The sequence below is a fragment of the Xiphophorus maculatus genome, chromosome 13, assembly GCF_002775205.1.
Source record: "Xiphophorus maculatus strain JP 163 A chromosome 13, X_maculatus-5.0-male, whole genome shotgun sequence".
NCBI lineage: Eukaryota > Metazoa > Chordata > Actinopteri > Cyprinodontiformes > Poeciliidae > Xiphophorus > Xiphophorus maculatus.
The window spans coordinates 26,589,274-26,606,456 of NC_036455.1; the positions used below are offsets into that span (position 1 = coordinate 26,589,274).

Here is a 17,183-nt window from a genome sequence, read left to right on the forward strand (position 1 = left end):
AATAATAGGCCAACTTGGAGATGAATGGAAGGAAATTCATTTTTCTACCACAGCAAAGGAACTGCTAACACTGGCTGACCTTTCTGGCTTACTGTAGAAATATGTTGAAGTATTACATTTAATAGAACAACAAAAAAGGGTCTCCAGCATGATCCTCTGCCAAGTTCTGCAACAACCCAACAGGCTCTGGATTAGCTGCTAAGGAGCAGGACCAAATGGATTACTGGAAAATTCAGAGCCAAAGGAGATGCTGCGCGGTGACGGGGAGACGAGATCGAGTCAAACAGCAGCTTTGTGGAAGGAGAGTTCCTCTGGCTCATGGAGGAGCTCCCACCCCTCATGGTTAGGGCTGCTGCAGCAATACAAACGCTGCCATCAGCCGATCCTGCCTAGCAGTCCTCCGCATCACGCAGCAGGGACAAATACAGACAGCTAAATAAAAGTGCTTTCACTGGGCATGTTGAACATAGTCAGTCTGGAACCGGCTCAGACGGGACTATTCATGTCGCTGCCGCTACAGTACAGGCAGCTTCTACTTCACATTATCAAGTAGCTTCTGAAGAAACACTGGAGTTGGAGAGTCACTTTTTTTGTTTTTTAACCTTCATGGATCATTCAGATCTACTGCAGCTACTTACAGGTTCCAACGTTGTGCTCAGCAAAGCAACTTGGACTCTTCAACCTGAGGCTAAAAGAACCAGCAGCTTAAACCTCTTCACCAGGAGAGGAAACTCTCTTCTAGAGATGCACCAAGAAACTGGCTGGTGACTGTTTCTCACAATTTTTTTGTCCTGATCATTGAACTCACCATCAGAAACCCAGGCGGTGAGGTTATTACCACAAGATGACTCAAAGTCGGCTATCTTCTGGGTGGGAGTTTTAAAATCTGGTCAGAAGCAGTAGATCTGTTTGTATCTCTTTAACTCGTCCAACATGTTCAGTTCTGTTGCTCACATTGACCTTGGGGGAGATTCATCAAACTGGTGAGGTAAACTGACACAGAAGACGCTTGGGGATGCCAAGAGGTCAGCAGGTCATAGGAAGACTGAAAGTAGCCGTTTTATCTTCTGGAGCCTTTAGCCTTGTTCTGGTGTGGCAGAAGATGCATTTGAGAATGTTGGGCTTAGGGCTATAATGATTCGAGTACATAGAAGGAATTTTAAGGATTATTAAAATTCCTTGAGGAAAATTTATCTGACTCGAAGCTTCCTAAAATTGTGTTTTATTATTTAACGCACCATGTTCCGACAGGATCGATATTTGTGTTGGGCAGTGGGTTCACTTCCGCCTACGAGCTCTTGCTATGTGCTAGCAGCATAACGTCAAAGTCTCTGGGTTTTTGTCGTTTTTTTGGGGGACAAATAAGCATTTTTAAATTGACTGCCACAATGCTCGAGTACGACAGAGGGGAAGAGAGAGCGAGAGATCCGATTACTCGAAAAACACAATCGATAGACTACTCGATTACTAAAATATTCTTTTACAAAAGCTCTAGTTGGGCTTTTGGAAATCTCTGAGGAAAGTCAGACTACTTAGCCTACAATGACTGCTTACACTTGCTAATGCTAACCATGCTAATTGCTCATTTAAATCCAATCATTTGGTCTCTGTTTTTAATAATAATCGACTAATCACAGCAGGAAGATTTTGAAAATGTAATAATTCTTTAAGAGACATGGGAGTTGAAATAAGTCAAATCTTTGGTTGGTGCAACACTAGCCCTTTCCTTTCAAATAAAGGCAGGAAGATGTAGATTTATCCTCAGAACCAAGTAAGTAGCTCATGAGCAAAGACTGAACTTTTTCATGATTGAATGGCCAACGTATTAGTAGGTAGGTTGTGCTGTAAGGCAATTTGCCTTATTTGATTACATACCAGGTAACCTGGATGAATAACATGTCAAGGTTCTTTCCATTCATCCCTGATGTAATGACTTGATGGTGAGGACCTTAAAAGTGTTCTTTACATCAGCGGCCCCCAACCTTTTTAGTTTAGTCGGCCGGACCGGTCAGCCCTTCGCAATTTTGCTGCGGACCTGGGGGGGAGGGAGGGGTGCGCCGCAGCACTCCGATGTTTTGTTACTCATTCTGCTGCAAGTTGGCTCAATTTTGACGCGAGACGTAACTGGTAAAATCCGGTTTAGGATTTTCAAAATAAAAGATCCAGAAGTAGTTCATTATTTCTTGCGCGGCCCGGTACCAATTGGTCCGCCACGGACCAGTGGTTGGGGACCACTGCTTTACATCAAAAGTTCCAAATTCCAACACACAGGAATGCTATATTCCATGTAAACTAATGATGTATTTTGCAGCTAACTTAGGGTGCACAGCAGATGTAGCTGCTGAATATGGAAAGTTTTAAATACACATTATAACAATTATCCAAAATTAGAAAGCGCCAAAATCAGGTTTAACTACAAAAACATTCTAAACTCTTATGAGGTTGTCAGAAAATCTTTTCATACTAAACCTTGCTGAGAATCAGAAGGGTTAGTATTGCCTAAACCTTCACCTTCTGTCACTAAGTGATAGCTTGTCATTTGATGATCCATCTGCATTTCTAAAGCCGTCCACACCAAAGCAAACCCAAATGCCTGGCAAAACAGATCTGTAGGGACTCAATGACCGGTTGGCTTGTTCTTAACCATCAGAATGAAAAGGTTTGATGTATCCTGTGATCTACGTTCTCCGTCCTACAGGGAGCTATGGCACGGTTCAATATTTTATGGTCTGCTGTATTTAGGAGTTTCGACCAGCAATTGAACTCAGTGGGCAGACGGGGTTAAACCCAAACGTAGCGTCATACTACCGTGACAACAAACGTCACACAAGTGTGTCTAGCGCTCGTCACCAAGAGATGACGTTTTCTGTCCTCCAATCAAAGGTTGTGTGAACCAGTAGCTCCACCCTGACATTGCCATTGTCCCATAGACCTACAACTGTATGCGTCAGCTGTGTTAGTTGCTTTTACAATGCAAATGGACAAAATAGCATAGCAAACTACATCAACTTGTGCCATACCACTCCGTGGACACAAGGCATAAGGAACCAGTGACAGGTAGGTATATGGAAAGCCAAACAGTTCTACTCATGTGTTCTGAAAAACCATTAAAAACACGAGCTTCGGTGAGCACAACGTTTAGGCTACATGAGCGCAATAAACCTGAATGATCTGGTCTAATCTGACAAGTTGAGTGATGCGTTTAAGGCTGGGTGGAAAGAAAACTGACTGTTCTGGAGCTTTATACATTCTGGTCAACTGGTTATGGATGCATCTGGAGCCAGTCAACTTATCTTCAAGTTTGCAGTTCAGAAGCAAAGAAAGAAGTATACTAAAGATGAGCTCTTGGTGGCTGGATGTCAGCTGATAAAAATGATCTCCACCCACTCAGGCAAACCAAGCAGCTAACAGAGGAAAAACAAGTCATGTTCAAGCACCAACATTTGGTTTTCTCCCTGCTTCTTAGAGCACAGAAAAACACTGATATCAAGACCGGATATCTGTCCACAAATACCACCATGATGAATGTTATTACCTGAGCTTTCGAAGCAGAACTGAATCTGACACCAAAACCGACTCAAATCTTGATTTGAATGAAACAAGTTTAGGCAGAACCTACAGAGTAAAAATCACAGGACGCCGTCTCATATTGCATTTTGTAGTAATTAGCACCGAGGTCATGGTGGTATTTGAAGACAAGTTGTGAAGTCTTGGCCGTTCTCTTCTGACTTTCTGGGTGATTGTGTTCCAGTGGTGTGTGAGAGGAAGCAGTGGCTGTGGTGTTCTGGATGGCCTGAGACGACGCTGCGTTCTGGAGCAGCAGCAGCAGCTGTGGGTGTCGCACCTCTCTCTTTCAATATAAAGACACAGCTAATAGAAGACTGGATGCCCTTGGACACAGACTGAAGGTCTGACCAAGCTGCAACCTATGTGTATTCTCATCACTCCCTCGTTACAGTCATTTATTTTTATGGAAAGAAGGATGGGTTAAGAGCAAATGAAAAGATGAGTACATGTGCTCGATGGGAGGAGTTCACAACGCCACACACACATACACACGTTTATCACGTGTCCCAGTCCAGCTCTCTGCAGGCAATCCGGACCAGTCTGAGCTCCAGTTCAAAGGCGTCGGGCCGCTCCTGGGGGTTGGCTGATAGCATCTCCCGGATCAACTGCTTCATGTGGCTATTCATGCTTTTCTTCCTGGCCGGGATCAGCAGCTCCATCTTTGGGTTCTCCAGCAGGGCCTCGCCCAGCGGTACGATCTCCGAGCCCTGCTGCACGTAGCTTCCCAGCAGCTCCTTCTGGGTCTCCACGTCCACAAACGTGATGCGCTCTACCATGGCCCAGAAGATCACTCCTAGAGCAAAGATGTCAGCCTTGGCTGTGTAGTGGCCTTCCCAGACCTCCGGGGCCATGTAGAAGTCCGTCCCGCACGCCGTGGACAGGAAGCATTTGTTGACGCTGGCCGGCTCCTCAGGGTTGAGCCCTGAGGCGGAGCAGACTTTGCTGAGGCCGAAGTCTGCCACTTTGAGGGTGGGCTCAGAGGAGCCGGTGGGTGTGCACGCCTGCGAGATGAGGATGTTGTCTGGTTTGAGGTCACGGTGTATGATCTGGTTGCGGTGCAGGAAGGCCAAAGCGCTGCCCAGCTGCAGCATAAAGCTGGTGTTGGTCTTGCGGCTGGGCTTACGGGACAGCAGGTAGGCGTTCATGTCCCCTCCATCGCAGAAGTCCATGACGAACCACAGGTAGTAGGCACAGCATGGGTCAAAGGTGATCTCCCCCTTCAGAGATGTCTCCACCAGCTGCAGTACAAGACGACAAGAAAACATCTGGTTACATGGCAGCAAACTGAACAAAGAGGAGGAAGCACCTGAGTCAGGCCCCCGTCACAGGTGGTCTGGATGAAGCAGAACTCCATCTGCACATGGGTTCAATATCCTCTGAGTTCACTGTGACCATCCAATAACTAGTAGGAGGTTCATTATTTGGTCCTTTAAAACATTTGTGTTAGAATATGCAGCCACAACTTTTACTAGTAATTAAAGACGCATTCATTGGTCTGTGCCAAAACTAGACTATTTTTTTATTTGCTTTCACTGTGCCTTTTTGCAAGCAGACTGTAATTTACAAACAAATCATGTGGGTAATCATCCTTGCTCCTTCTGATCAGACGATGGCAGGACAGAGCACATACCTAGAAAGCGCAAACTTTGTATATCATGCTTGCTGCGTTTTTGTTGTGCATATTTGTGCTGTTATTCGATTTAAGTCCAATAAGTACATGCAGCAGTAGTATTAGCAACAATAAACAGCTCAGTTTTACATAGCGCCCTGCAACAGTGGCTCGTAAAGTCTAAAAAGACATCTTTCCTGTAGTTTGTTCGCATCGAGGCCGATCTGTATTCACACCCAAAGTAACTGTACCAATGTACCAGAGTTCATTTAGAAGCTGATGGAGACCACCTCAAAAAGTGGGTGTGGTCTGGATGTTTGGTCTGCTCCAGAGTTCGCTTGAGTCTATTCACACATGCACAATGTACGGACCAACAGGGGAAATGAACTCTGGTCCATTTAAAGCGGAGCAAATGTGTCAGGAGGATACACCCTTTGACTCTAGTAGTTTACCTGGTTAATAAAGTATGAGTTCAGCTAAAAACTATTCACACCCCTTTCATTGTTAAACCTTTTACCAAGTTAGAATCATAAGTTTTATGGTAAAATGGTAAATTACCTGTACTTGTAACAAGTCCACATCCCAAAGTGCTTCAAACTACATTCAGTCATTCACCCATTCACATACTGACTGTGGCAAGTTACTGGACAGTAGCCACAGCTGCCCTCCCCTGGGGCAGTCTGACAGAGGCATGGCTGCTACGCACCGATACCACAGGGCCCTCTGACCACTGTGATCCGTGTTGCACAAGGACACAACAACAAGGTGAATGGAGCAGGGATCGAACCGGCAACCCATCGATTGGGGGACAAACTCCTACCACAGTCACCACCGTTGTCCAAATTATAGGAGCATTAAAACATGTTGGCTCACTCTGGAACGAGAGGATCTGTGAACTTCAATATTCCAGACCTGCTACTAATGCCCAGTTTAATGTATGTCTGGACTTTGATTAGCCCTATGTAAGGTATACACATGCTTTGATCTAAACCACTCTAGTGTACCTCTAGTCCTGGTTCTCTTGGCTGCTTCTTTGATTAATGTTCTCCTTGTCCAGCCTGTCTGTTTAGCTGGATCTCCATGGTCTGTCCAGCAGGTGTACAGGGCTGTCATAAATACAAATAATTTTCATCAACCTTGATGGCCCATTGGTTGATTTTCTTGCAAGACAGTGGCTAATACAATGAAATCTCTTAATCTTCCTTGGCCCATCTTTCCCCTCTCCTCTGACAGAGGTCTGGGAGGTTTGTTGTTGTTAAACCTAACCCTGGTTTACACTTCTCCACAGGTTTCTCCCTGGCATGTTGCTGGCTCCCTTAGTCTTCATGATGCTGCTTATTCTCCAAAGAACCTCTGAGGCCAGAAACAGAACTGCTGCAATTGTACTGAGATTCTGTGACACACTTGTGTGCAGCTGATTTACACTGGATTTCTTTAGGGATATTAGAATAAAAGAGGGAAGAATCTAAATGCACAAGCCACAAAAATCTGGAAAACTATCATTCTCCTTCCATCTCAGTTATGCATTGCTTTGTGTTGCTCCATTACATAAAATCCAGATAAAATGCACTAAAGTTTATAGCTGTAACATAATGAAATAAAATAAAAACTTCCAAGGGAATGAGTACAGTGTAATTTATTGTTGTCAATGATGTGCACTACAAAACTAATCTGCTCAATGTATGTAAGAGGCCGCTCCTGGTGGAAAACAAATGCCTGCCAGTTGTTGCCATAATCCATGAGTGTCCAAAGAGAATAGATGGCTGTTATCCCACGGTTGTAACAGTCGCAGAACTCCCCCCCTTTATCATTTGCTCTTCTGAACGCACATCCTGGAACATTACAGTGTGGTAAACGAGAGGGAATAAAGGAATTCTGGGAAAACGTCCAATGCTGGCACTGCAGAAAACTAAATGAATGCTCTGACAATAGACCACTGAGCTGCTGAAAGGCTGGAATCAGGCGATTGAGGCTGCTGTCACGCAGCGGGGAGCCACGGCAACATGACAGGCCACAGACAAGTCGACCAGACAGAGAAGCACCCCCAGTCCTCAACAGCCCATTGATCTGAGGCAACAAACTACACATAGTATATATGAACTGATACTGGTACATTAAAGCTGTGCAGCAAACCAGTCATCTGAAAAACAAACCCTAGCAGCCGCGCCTTGCAGACTGGTCCATGAGATGTTGCAACCTACAGCACAAACTAGTTTAAAACCAGCTCAACTAGTTTAGTGAATACTGTATTATGTTACGGTAAGTATGTTTGAAATAAGATTTAAAAACAAAAATTCAAGGGTACATTCACACCAACCCTGTTTAGCTCGCTTTAATCAAACTCCAGTTTATTTTCCTAGAATGTCCGGTTTGTTGGGGGTTGTGTGAATGTGTAAACTAACTGTGATATGGGCACAAAAAGCATATATGAACACAACATTCTGGACACATACAACCAAAATAAACACGCAAGCCTTGCGCAAGAAATGGCTCATTATCTTTTACCAAAAACAAATTAGAAATCCTACAATCGCTAAAATTTGACACAAATGAAACATTTTGTGAAGGAGAAAATTGGGATCAGTGTCTTCTTCAAAGATTTTCATATTGTTTCATTCAGTGGCTCTTGATGCAGCTCTCACAATCCTACTAGGGATAAACATGTTGGATAATGGATGGATAACTGGCAAATAACATTGTATACTTTCCAGACAGTAGGACAGCAGCATTAGTCCAGTCTGGTGAACTCTGCATTCTCACCTCAAGGTAGAGCGGCGAGCTGGAGCCGTGGTTCATCCTCTGGGCCAGCTGGTCCCGCTGCAGGATACACTCCTCCAGGTGGATGACGTTTGGGTGCTGGCTCTGAATGCTGCTCAAAGCCCAGAACTCCCTCAGGGCCAGTTCCACATTCTCTGGAGAGTGGCAGCGGATCTTCTTCACCGCCACCCGGGCCCCCGAGCGCTTCACTACTGCCTCATAGACCACACCGTAACTGCCGCGCCCCACCTCCTGGATTAGGTCGTACTTGGGCTGGCTGCTTACCATCCTTCCATCCTCGCTGTGGAGAAACAAGACAGGTCTTCATTTCATTACAAGAACACTTAGCATCAGCTACAGTGTGATACAAGATTGGAAAAACTGTCCAGCTGATTTACATGGTTTGACATGAAGGAAAGGCCTACAATGGCATGCAAAATCAACAGGATAAAGAAGATGGTGAGGAAAACTCAAAAGATCTTCAAAACAGAAATCTTCACTTGGAAGGTAAAGTGAACTTTGGGAATTTGTTCCTTAATTTGGTCTCAATGTCACTAAATCTCTGGTAGCAATATGATTCACAGATCAGATGCCAAACTGAAGTCAGACACAAAGTGAAAGGTCTGAAAGGAAACAGGACTTCCTATGGGGGTGGGGGTGTAACTGCTCACTATAGGCTTAGTAATGAGGTGATATCTCACACTGAAGCACCAGGAACCAGCTCACAAATTTAAATTTATAATTTGTAAACAGAGTATGCATTTATACAAATATTCATTACTTTAGCTACAACTGACATAGCTGACATAGCTTTGAAGTATACTTAGATTAAAATTAATATAGAATTTTACATTCAAATCCATAATTGAAACAGCCGTTTTATTTTTGTAATGATATACATTTTCCATACACTTTTTATTTTTTTTAACATCTCTTAAGGTTAAAAGCTGTCACTCTTAACCTTAAGAGTGTGACAACTCCTCCTTAACTATCTTTGTTTCTAAGGTAAAGTTGGTGTGGCTTGTAGGGTCAAAGTTTGGGTTGATGTCTTTCCATACTTTTATTTAGTTTTTTTTTTTCTTCTCGTTTAAAATTTTAATTCATATAATAAACAGTTACTAAATTTGCCTTACAAATTGCTATGTGGCTCCTGTTAGTTCTGTGGAGTAAAATTGCTCCCAGGGTTGGAGACCAAAGGAAGAACATTGGGCAGCTACATGCATAAGAAAAACCCAAATACAGTTATAAAAGGTGAAGAAAGCGTGAGGATGATACATTTTTGGAGTTAGAGTTGTTCCAGCTGCCTGCTGGTAGGACTACGCCATATACCAATACAAGCAATATGTTGAGATTTATTACATTTGACACTAAAATGACACTGAAAACCATTAACAATCTGAGCCAAGTTTGCTAACATTTCTATTTCTCCTAATGGTCCTAAATGATTTTAGAGAAGGAACCCTCTGTGGAAGGTGGAATGAGGAGGGGTCGTACAGGGGTCACTATCAGACATCTGACTCCAACCTTAAGCCACTTGGATTGGATGGTTCGTCTTCATACCTCCAAATGTATGCTTTAACTCCCACAGTGAAGTTAGTTTTAAGTTGGTTCAATGTGTTTTAATCGTCTGGATTGCTTGCTGGCTAACCCCGTCTCACAGTGGCAGCACACAGTAAAACAAGCCATCATCTCCTGTATAGAACAACGGAGAGATTATCCAAACTGAAACTAGCTTCACTGCCGGAGTTAAACTGGACAATTGGAGGGTAAGAGAAACTATTTAACGAACATGGCTTGATGGAGTTGGACGTTTGACTCAGCCATGATCCGCAGCAGGGGGTTCTTGAGATTTTATATGAATATATGAAAAACAATAAATAAATGAATAATAAATGAGTCAATAAATGAAAAGCAGAGCTGGTCTTCAGTTTCATAAGGAACAAACTATTACCAGACAAACTGGTTGAATGACTGATTATTTATGATGTTGACAAAGGGCAAGACAAGTCGTTTCACTTTGCTATTTTGCATTGTAGAAGAGTTTATATTCTGACCTCTGCCTTTATCACAAACAGTCTTATTGCTTTAAACACTGGCTGACAAATCTCCCAGTGTAGTGTAAACTGAAAACAGTAACCAGTAATATGTTCCTGTAAGGAAATGTGATGTATTTAAAAGGTAGTATTGCTAATCAGCGCTGGTTGAACACTGGTCTGTTGCTTGTGAGTGTACTTTCTATCACCTGGTTTTCTTTTTAGTTCTCTGGTCAGCAGCCAGACTTTTGAGTATTTTTCTCCAAACAATTGATTATCAGTTGGTTTATTAACAGATAGTGCAGCTGATTATAAATTACCTCTACTGTTGGATTGTGTGGGAGGTAACTGAAGCTTTGTATTCTTCAAGCTGCTGGAAGGAAGCACAGAGTCTGAATCTCAACTACACACATTATTCCAGTGATAAAGACCTTACACATCATAGTATAATATAAAGCAGCCTGTTACACTGCTCTCCACCAAACCAGGGGTGCACTGATTGCAGTTTTTTTGGCAGATCTCCAATCACCGATCTTTAAAAATCCTGACCTGCCAATTCCGATTTTGGCCGACAAATTTTTTATTGTCTGAAATGTTGCTAGTTAAAGCCAAAAAAGTCACTGAGTTGGCAACAGTAGAGTGATTATTGTTAACTGCAACAGTAAAGACACGACCTGTTGAGCAGGCCTGTCAGTCAAAGCTCTATGACAGGAAAGCAGAAGAGGACAGTGGTTGATTTGTAGACCTTTGCTAAGGAAATTATCAAGCTCATTTTAATTTAACATGCACTTAATTGATGAAGTGCTTGTGACAGGCTTAGCTGGACCTTATGCTTTCTGCAACACTGACTAATTAACCAAAGCCTTAAGAAAACAGGGAAACCAGAAATCATCAACAGCCAAGTTTTCCCTAATAAGCTAACAGGTTTTACAGAGCTTTGGAGTCTCTGCAGTTTGCTGCGGCCTTATTTGACTCCACACACACAAAAAACCAACAATCACTAGTAGTAACTTCCAACACAGAACCATTCCAGCTCTACAGCGTGGCTTTTGGAATTAATGCCTACTTGACCCGCTAATATACGCATCAAACATGGCTGTCCTCCCATTTTTTGATATGTTAATCCCAGAGCTCTCAGCTCTGGGATCAACCATGTACTGAATACCATAGAACAGACTGCAGACAGACATGGTCCACCATGAGGGCTAAAATGATTCTTTGTAGATAAAACTCCATGGTGACGGTTTAATAAGACCCATATGAAACGGTTGTAAACTGTCCAGAACCATGAGCTAGCATTAGCCCCTACCATGTGACTTCAACTAGTGGCGCTGCAGGTGAGAAGTCTTTTAGTGATTGGAGCAGCTTGAACAAGCAGAGCCACATTTATATTGGCTTCATTGTAATTGTGAAGAACATTACATTCTGTTGTATAGAAAAACATTTTCTTTGATTTGTGACTGAAACTTTGAAACTTTATAGGACTCATTTCCTGAGTGCCTTGCCTTTATTTTGCTTGGCAAGTTCCTGTTTACTCCAGGTGGTACCAGAACTAGACATTACGTTACATGAGAATGTTCTACCATGGTTTAGGTGACCTTTTAAACAACTGTTTATTTCTGCTAGCTCACTTTACCCTCTAATCACACCCAGCATGTAGATAATAAGCATTGCCTGGTTCACATGGCAAGATTCTAAAATCGTCGGCCGATTTTCAAACCCTGAGACCACACACAGACAACAATAAAAAATCTTAGGCATAATAGGCTTGGTTGCACCGTGTGTGGTGTCCAGCTGCATAGAAAGACCAACACACCACAGAAATATCTCTGAAGATTATCTCAAGAGCCATCATGATAACTGGGACATCCTTAAGTTTGTCGGAAGGGAAAATTTGGGACAAAAATCTTGCCGGGTGAGCTAGACACAAGCAGGATGCTGAAAACACGGCAGCCACTCATGTCCAGTGCAGCCTTTTCCTAAATGTTATGATTGCTGGTATTTTCAAACCAGTATGTTTATTTTTGCTTTTGTTTTTTTTGTCAGTAATTTTTTTCCTAATCTCTGATTAATCCAGACACTTAAATGCAAGTCAAAAGCTAATGCTACCTAAACTACAGCTAACTAGAAAGAGGATTCCTACAAAGCTAAAAATAAGGTATAATTTTACCTTTTTATGTATTTGAAGTGAAGCTGTGTGAAGTTGAAAATGGGTCATCTTGTATCAATTTAAATATAAATAAGTAGCGAGAGGGTGAGGGGGCAATACAAACATAAAATAAACAACTTTGTGATGAATTTAAATCTGGACAATTTATGGTGACTATCACATGCAAAGAGAAAATGACACCCATGATGTGTTAAATTTAAAAGGAATCTTTTGAAATAGAAGAAACACAGGACAGGACTGTTGGATGGAATGAAGCAACACTGTTGACCCTCAGCACATCCAGCTAGTGGTGCTAAATATTAGACATTAATTGAAAAAACACAAAGCTAGTTAAAAAGTTCTCTCCAGTTACAACTGCAAAGAATCTGCAACTATTGAGAGTCAATAATCATCAATAGTCATATTTCCATCTAATCGTCATGGGAATTTTTAGCAGACTTTTGAAATGTTGCAAAACAAAACAAAATGAAAATGAGAATTGGACATGCCATTCCAGGTTGACAGTCCTCCAATCTGTGCTGGAGGTTTGAAACTAAGTCAGTAAATGTGTTTCCATTCCCTCCTTAGCGCATTACCTCTTCCAGAAAAGCCTTAAAACACCTCAAGCGAGGTGTTTTTGACACTGTGATATTCACTGTGATATTGAGGAGATTATTTCAAATTGTGCCATTTCTATCAACCTTTTCTAATATTAACATTTCAAAATTCTCATAAAAAACCCATTGATGGAAACATGGCTACTGAGATGTAACACACTGCACTGACTCACTACTGAGAGCCGAACAAAATGACAGGTTAAACTACTGCCTACTTTAGTCTGAAGAACTGCTTCTTGATGTTCTTTATCTGAGCTTTCAACAAATTATAATGAAGTTCAATTGAAAACATTCTTTTTCCCACCAGGCACTAAATCAGAATGTGGCTAATTGACTTTGCAGGTGGCTAACTGAACCAGAATGAACCAAGGTGGCTCATTGTTTTTCTACTCTCTCCTGCATTTTCTACAGAGTCTACCTTGGTGAATGGCTCAACAGTAAAGGCTCCACTAAAGATAATATGTATAACAAAGCGAACAAGCAGCAAGATCCTGAACACAGTGACACAATGTTTACACGTGCAGATTAAAAGCCCTGCAGGCAGACAGAGTGCCTGGTCAGTCACTGTGGCCATCAATACCAATCCTCAGCAGAACAATGTGACCGTTACATGATAGCGCACACATCAAACAGAGCAGCAATCACCACACTGTTATAATGACACCGTTAGTCACAACATGGCGACATCTCTGTGTGCTCTGTATGCACAACCATCACAATGTCAAAGAGGAGAACCTGTCAAAGCCTCGTTTTCATAATGAAAAGAAGCCAAGGGGTGGGGGTGTGTGTGAGCAGGAGCAGCAACAAGACAGCTAAACACCAAAACGCTGACAGTCGTGTACTTTAATGGAGACGTGTGGGACAGACCAAAGAAAGAAAAAAGAACCAACGTCCTGATCGAAGTGTGCACCAGATTGCTTGCAGGTTTTTAGGACACAAATCTAGGCCTGTCACAATAAACAATAAATCAATTAATCGCCTGATAAATTTAAAGAAACTCAAAAATTTTCATTTGCTTGATTTATTCGCTTTTCTTTCTCGTTACCAAAAACTGAATGATAAAAGTCGTCAGTCTGGTGCTTCGGTCTCAATTATCCTGTTTTTTGAAAGATAATTTTGTTTACAGAGACTTCATAATTCAGTTTATTTGTTGTTTCTGTGGTTTTGTTTATTAATTTTGGTAGTTTCAAATGTCTTCCAGTTCCAGTGTTAAATGTTTCTATCTATCTATCTATCTATCTATCTATCTATCTATCTATCTATCTATCTATCTATCTATCTATCTATCTATCTATCTATCTATCTATCTATCTATCTATCTATCTATCTATCTATCTATCTATCCCTTAGAATTTAAAGTTTATTGAGCTTTGAGAATGTGTTCTTGCCATTATTATGCCATTTCCATTATATTACTTGAAAATGGTTTCAAAACAACAATATTAGCAAAGGTTGTTATTGTGACAAGCCTGGACATATTATGCCATTGAGATTAAGGATGAAGCATTTTAAAAAGATTTTTTTTAATATAAAATGTGACAATCATTACATTGTTTGTAATGATAATGATTTATCAAAATGTCTTTTTTCACTCCACAATTACACAGTTTTTAGGCTATATGTTTAGAATTAATAAAAATGTAATTCTGGAAAATAAACAGGGAAGAAAAGCGTTTTGTGTTGACTTAACAGGTCACTGTTTAAAATGAGATATCCTGTCTCAAAGGGAATCAGAAAGAATAAAATTTTAGATTTACACATAAAGAACAAATAACCTAATACTAACAGTTTGTTTCGTGCCAAATGTTTTAACTGTGTCCTAAAATACAGCTGATGTCCTCCAGGACCTTCTAAGGGGAAATGTTGACGTCCACCATGTATTTGTTCCTTCATAGGAATATCTAAGCATTTTTATCATATAATTCATTTTGCTCCAAGGTTAATTCATGAGAAGGTTTGTTACGGACGTTTGCAGCCAAACTATTCCATCTGTGTTTTTTTTACTTTGATCATGGTGGGCTCTGACAAAGCCCATTCACTGTAGAGGATGCAGAAGAAAATTATGTGGTTTAACAGTATGAAATTAGCTCAGAATCATTTTAATAGACCAAATCAGATGAAGGATCATTCCAGCCCGAGTTCACAAAAAATAGATTGTTGAAGGAGCCGTTGTCTCAAGGTAGTGACATGCAGAGAACTGATCATTTTCTGTGCAGAAAAAGATTAACCCTCAAACAAGAAGGCTACAGCCAATGATATTTACCTAATATTAGTGAATTAATGTCAGTTCTTGAGCAGCATAAAAAAATAAAATAAATAATAAAAAAACAAGCTCATTTCAGCTTGTATTCCAACCAACACTGCAACCTATAGAACCATAAATCAGGTTTTTACTGACTGACAGATTTCCAGTTTTCTTTGAGGTCTGGCCAGCTGGTCACACTCTAAATCAATGGATTCATTTCCAAATTTTTCCAGAAAACATAAGAACTTTAGCTGTTTGCTCTTATGACTTTTGCCTTTTATTGACCTTTCTGGACCACCGTAGAAAAAAAAAAAAAAATCCAAACAAGCTTTGATGCACGGGAATAAAAGTAATCTTTCAGGTTCTAACTTCCCTAATCAAAGGTCACACACTCAAAGGAAAACTCACCCGGATTAATCCAAGGCTACTGATTTGTACGTCATCATTTACACTTTCTGTATTAGTTATACTTTTTATTTGAGTTGGGGGAGATTGGTCATTAATGTTATTTTAATACAACATAAATGTTACATTACTAATTCATAAAATACTGGTTTTGCAAAAAAACCAAAACATTTTTACCAGATATAACCAATATTTCCACCACTCCTTAGCACTGTTAAATCTGTAAAAGAGATTAAAAGTGCCAAAATTTTAAATACAAATTTCAGTTTGAAACAAAACATAAAAGTTAGCAAACTGGGATTCCTTCTTAACTGAAAAATACAGGACCAGGAGAGCGTATTCACATCTTTAGCTGATAGACATGAACAACATTTAACCAGAAGGTGATGGAGTGCTGCAGGCAGATGTTCCCCTGACAGACAGCTAAGTGAACGGGCTAATGAGACACTCACCTCGGTGATTGGCTACAAGGCTAACAGCTATGTGGCCTGGCCCCTGGCTGCTAACGCGAGCTAATCATGTTAACAGCAGCTAACAAAGAGTCCAGCTTCCTCCAGTTCGTTCACAAATCTGGTTCTGCGTTGGCGTCGCCTCATTTAAACCCAAACATGCTCATTTCCCCTTACACTGACCCAACAGTGGGTAACAGAGGAGCTATCCATGCTAACTACAAGGTGTTGACAGTTTATTGTCCTGTGTACGTGCGCGTGCTATCAAGCAGCGAACACACCTGCAAGCCGGGTTGCCAGGTACGCACAGCAGACAAGACAATGGTGGACGTACAGCGGGGACAGAAGAGGTTTGACCGCATGATATCAGGTTATGAGGCTCACCTTAGAGTCGCTTCTCGGGGGTTCATTGGTGGTCTTCCTCACTCCCTCTGGCAGCCATTACAGCTGCACACGCTCCGCTCGCTCAGTCAAGCCGACGAGGTTGTGTCAAACACTGGACGTCAGAGCGTGCAGCTGCTGTGCTGCGAGGTGCCGTACAGCTCACCGCGTGAGCAGCTTGAACAGCTTCCGGTCCCTTTCAAAGTAAAACACATTCGCGGTTCTGTTTAATTTTAAACTTAAATTGCGCACGCTGTGTGGCATTCAAATGTATGTATTTCTAGATATTTAGTTACAATTTATTTTAATCAAAATATGTTTTTCTCAACTGCAATTCAACAACTCAGTGTTATGGTTGTGCGAAAGTTTTTTTTTCTCTGCAGCGTGACTTTTAGTCAGTGCAGTTAGCTTTATTTAGCTCCATCCTCCCAACAGTGTCCTCCTCAGACCTAACTGTCACTCACAGATAGAATACAACAACATGCACACCTGCACAATATTATCCAATGGCTATTATATTGTTTATTTTTATTTCGTTTTGGATGCTGTGCAGCTGCACAACATCCAAAACGACGGATGCTCTTACTTTATTTTTAATTTCAAACTTTTGTTATGATGCATAACCGTGGCAACAAGGTATTTTTTTATTTTTATTTATTTACAGCTGGGAGTTATTGATTAGAATCTCACAAGCTAAAAAACCCCAAATACCTGAACTCTGACCACAAATCCCAGAGAAATTAAAACGAAGGATGCAGGACAAAGAGCAGAGAACAAAATGAAACCATCTCTTCAATGTATCATTGTGGCAAAGATGATATTCCAGACTCCAACATGTCTCTGCACAGCTTTATAACCAAGCTAGCAGGCAAAAATTTAAAGAGGAACAGGAAAAGCAAATGATGTGGATTTGCAGAGCTAGAAAACAACTGATGGCGTCATCCAGGACGTTACTGTGGAACATCATCTCT

At 41.3% G+C, this 17,183-nt stretch overlaps 1 protein-coding gene across 4 annotated transcripts; it reads right to left on the reverse strand.

Moving 5' to 3' along the window:
- Positions 1-3,945: 3,945 nt before the first annotated feature.
- On the reverse strand, positions 3,946-16,325 carry pdik1l (PDLIM1 interacting kinase 1 like). 4 transcript variants are annotated; one of them, XM_023345003.1, is made up of 4 exons: positions 16,216-16,296; positions 10,287-10,339; positions 7,937-8,234; positions 3,946-4,805 (listed from the first exon to the last, which is right to left on the reverse strand). In XM_023345003.1, exons 3-4 carry the CDS (start codon positions 8,219-8,221, stop codon positions 4,065-4,067), a joined length of 1,026 nt encoding a protein of 341 aa, XP_023200771.1. In that variant the 5' UTR covers positions 8,222-8,234; positions 10,287-10,339; positions 16,216-16,296; the 3' UTR covers positions 3,946-4,064. The 4 variants fall into 4 exon arrangements, with proteins under 4 accessions (XP_023200771.1, XP_023200772.1, XP_023200770.1 ...); XM_023345004.1 differs by lacking the exon at positions 16,216-16,296 and adding an exon at positions 15,835-16,010; XM_023345002.1 differs by lacking the exon at positions 10,287-10,339 and having other exon boundaries at positions 16,216-16,325.
- Positions 16,326-17,183: the final 858 nt, after the last annotated feature.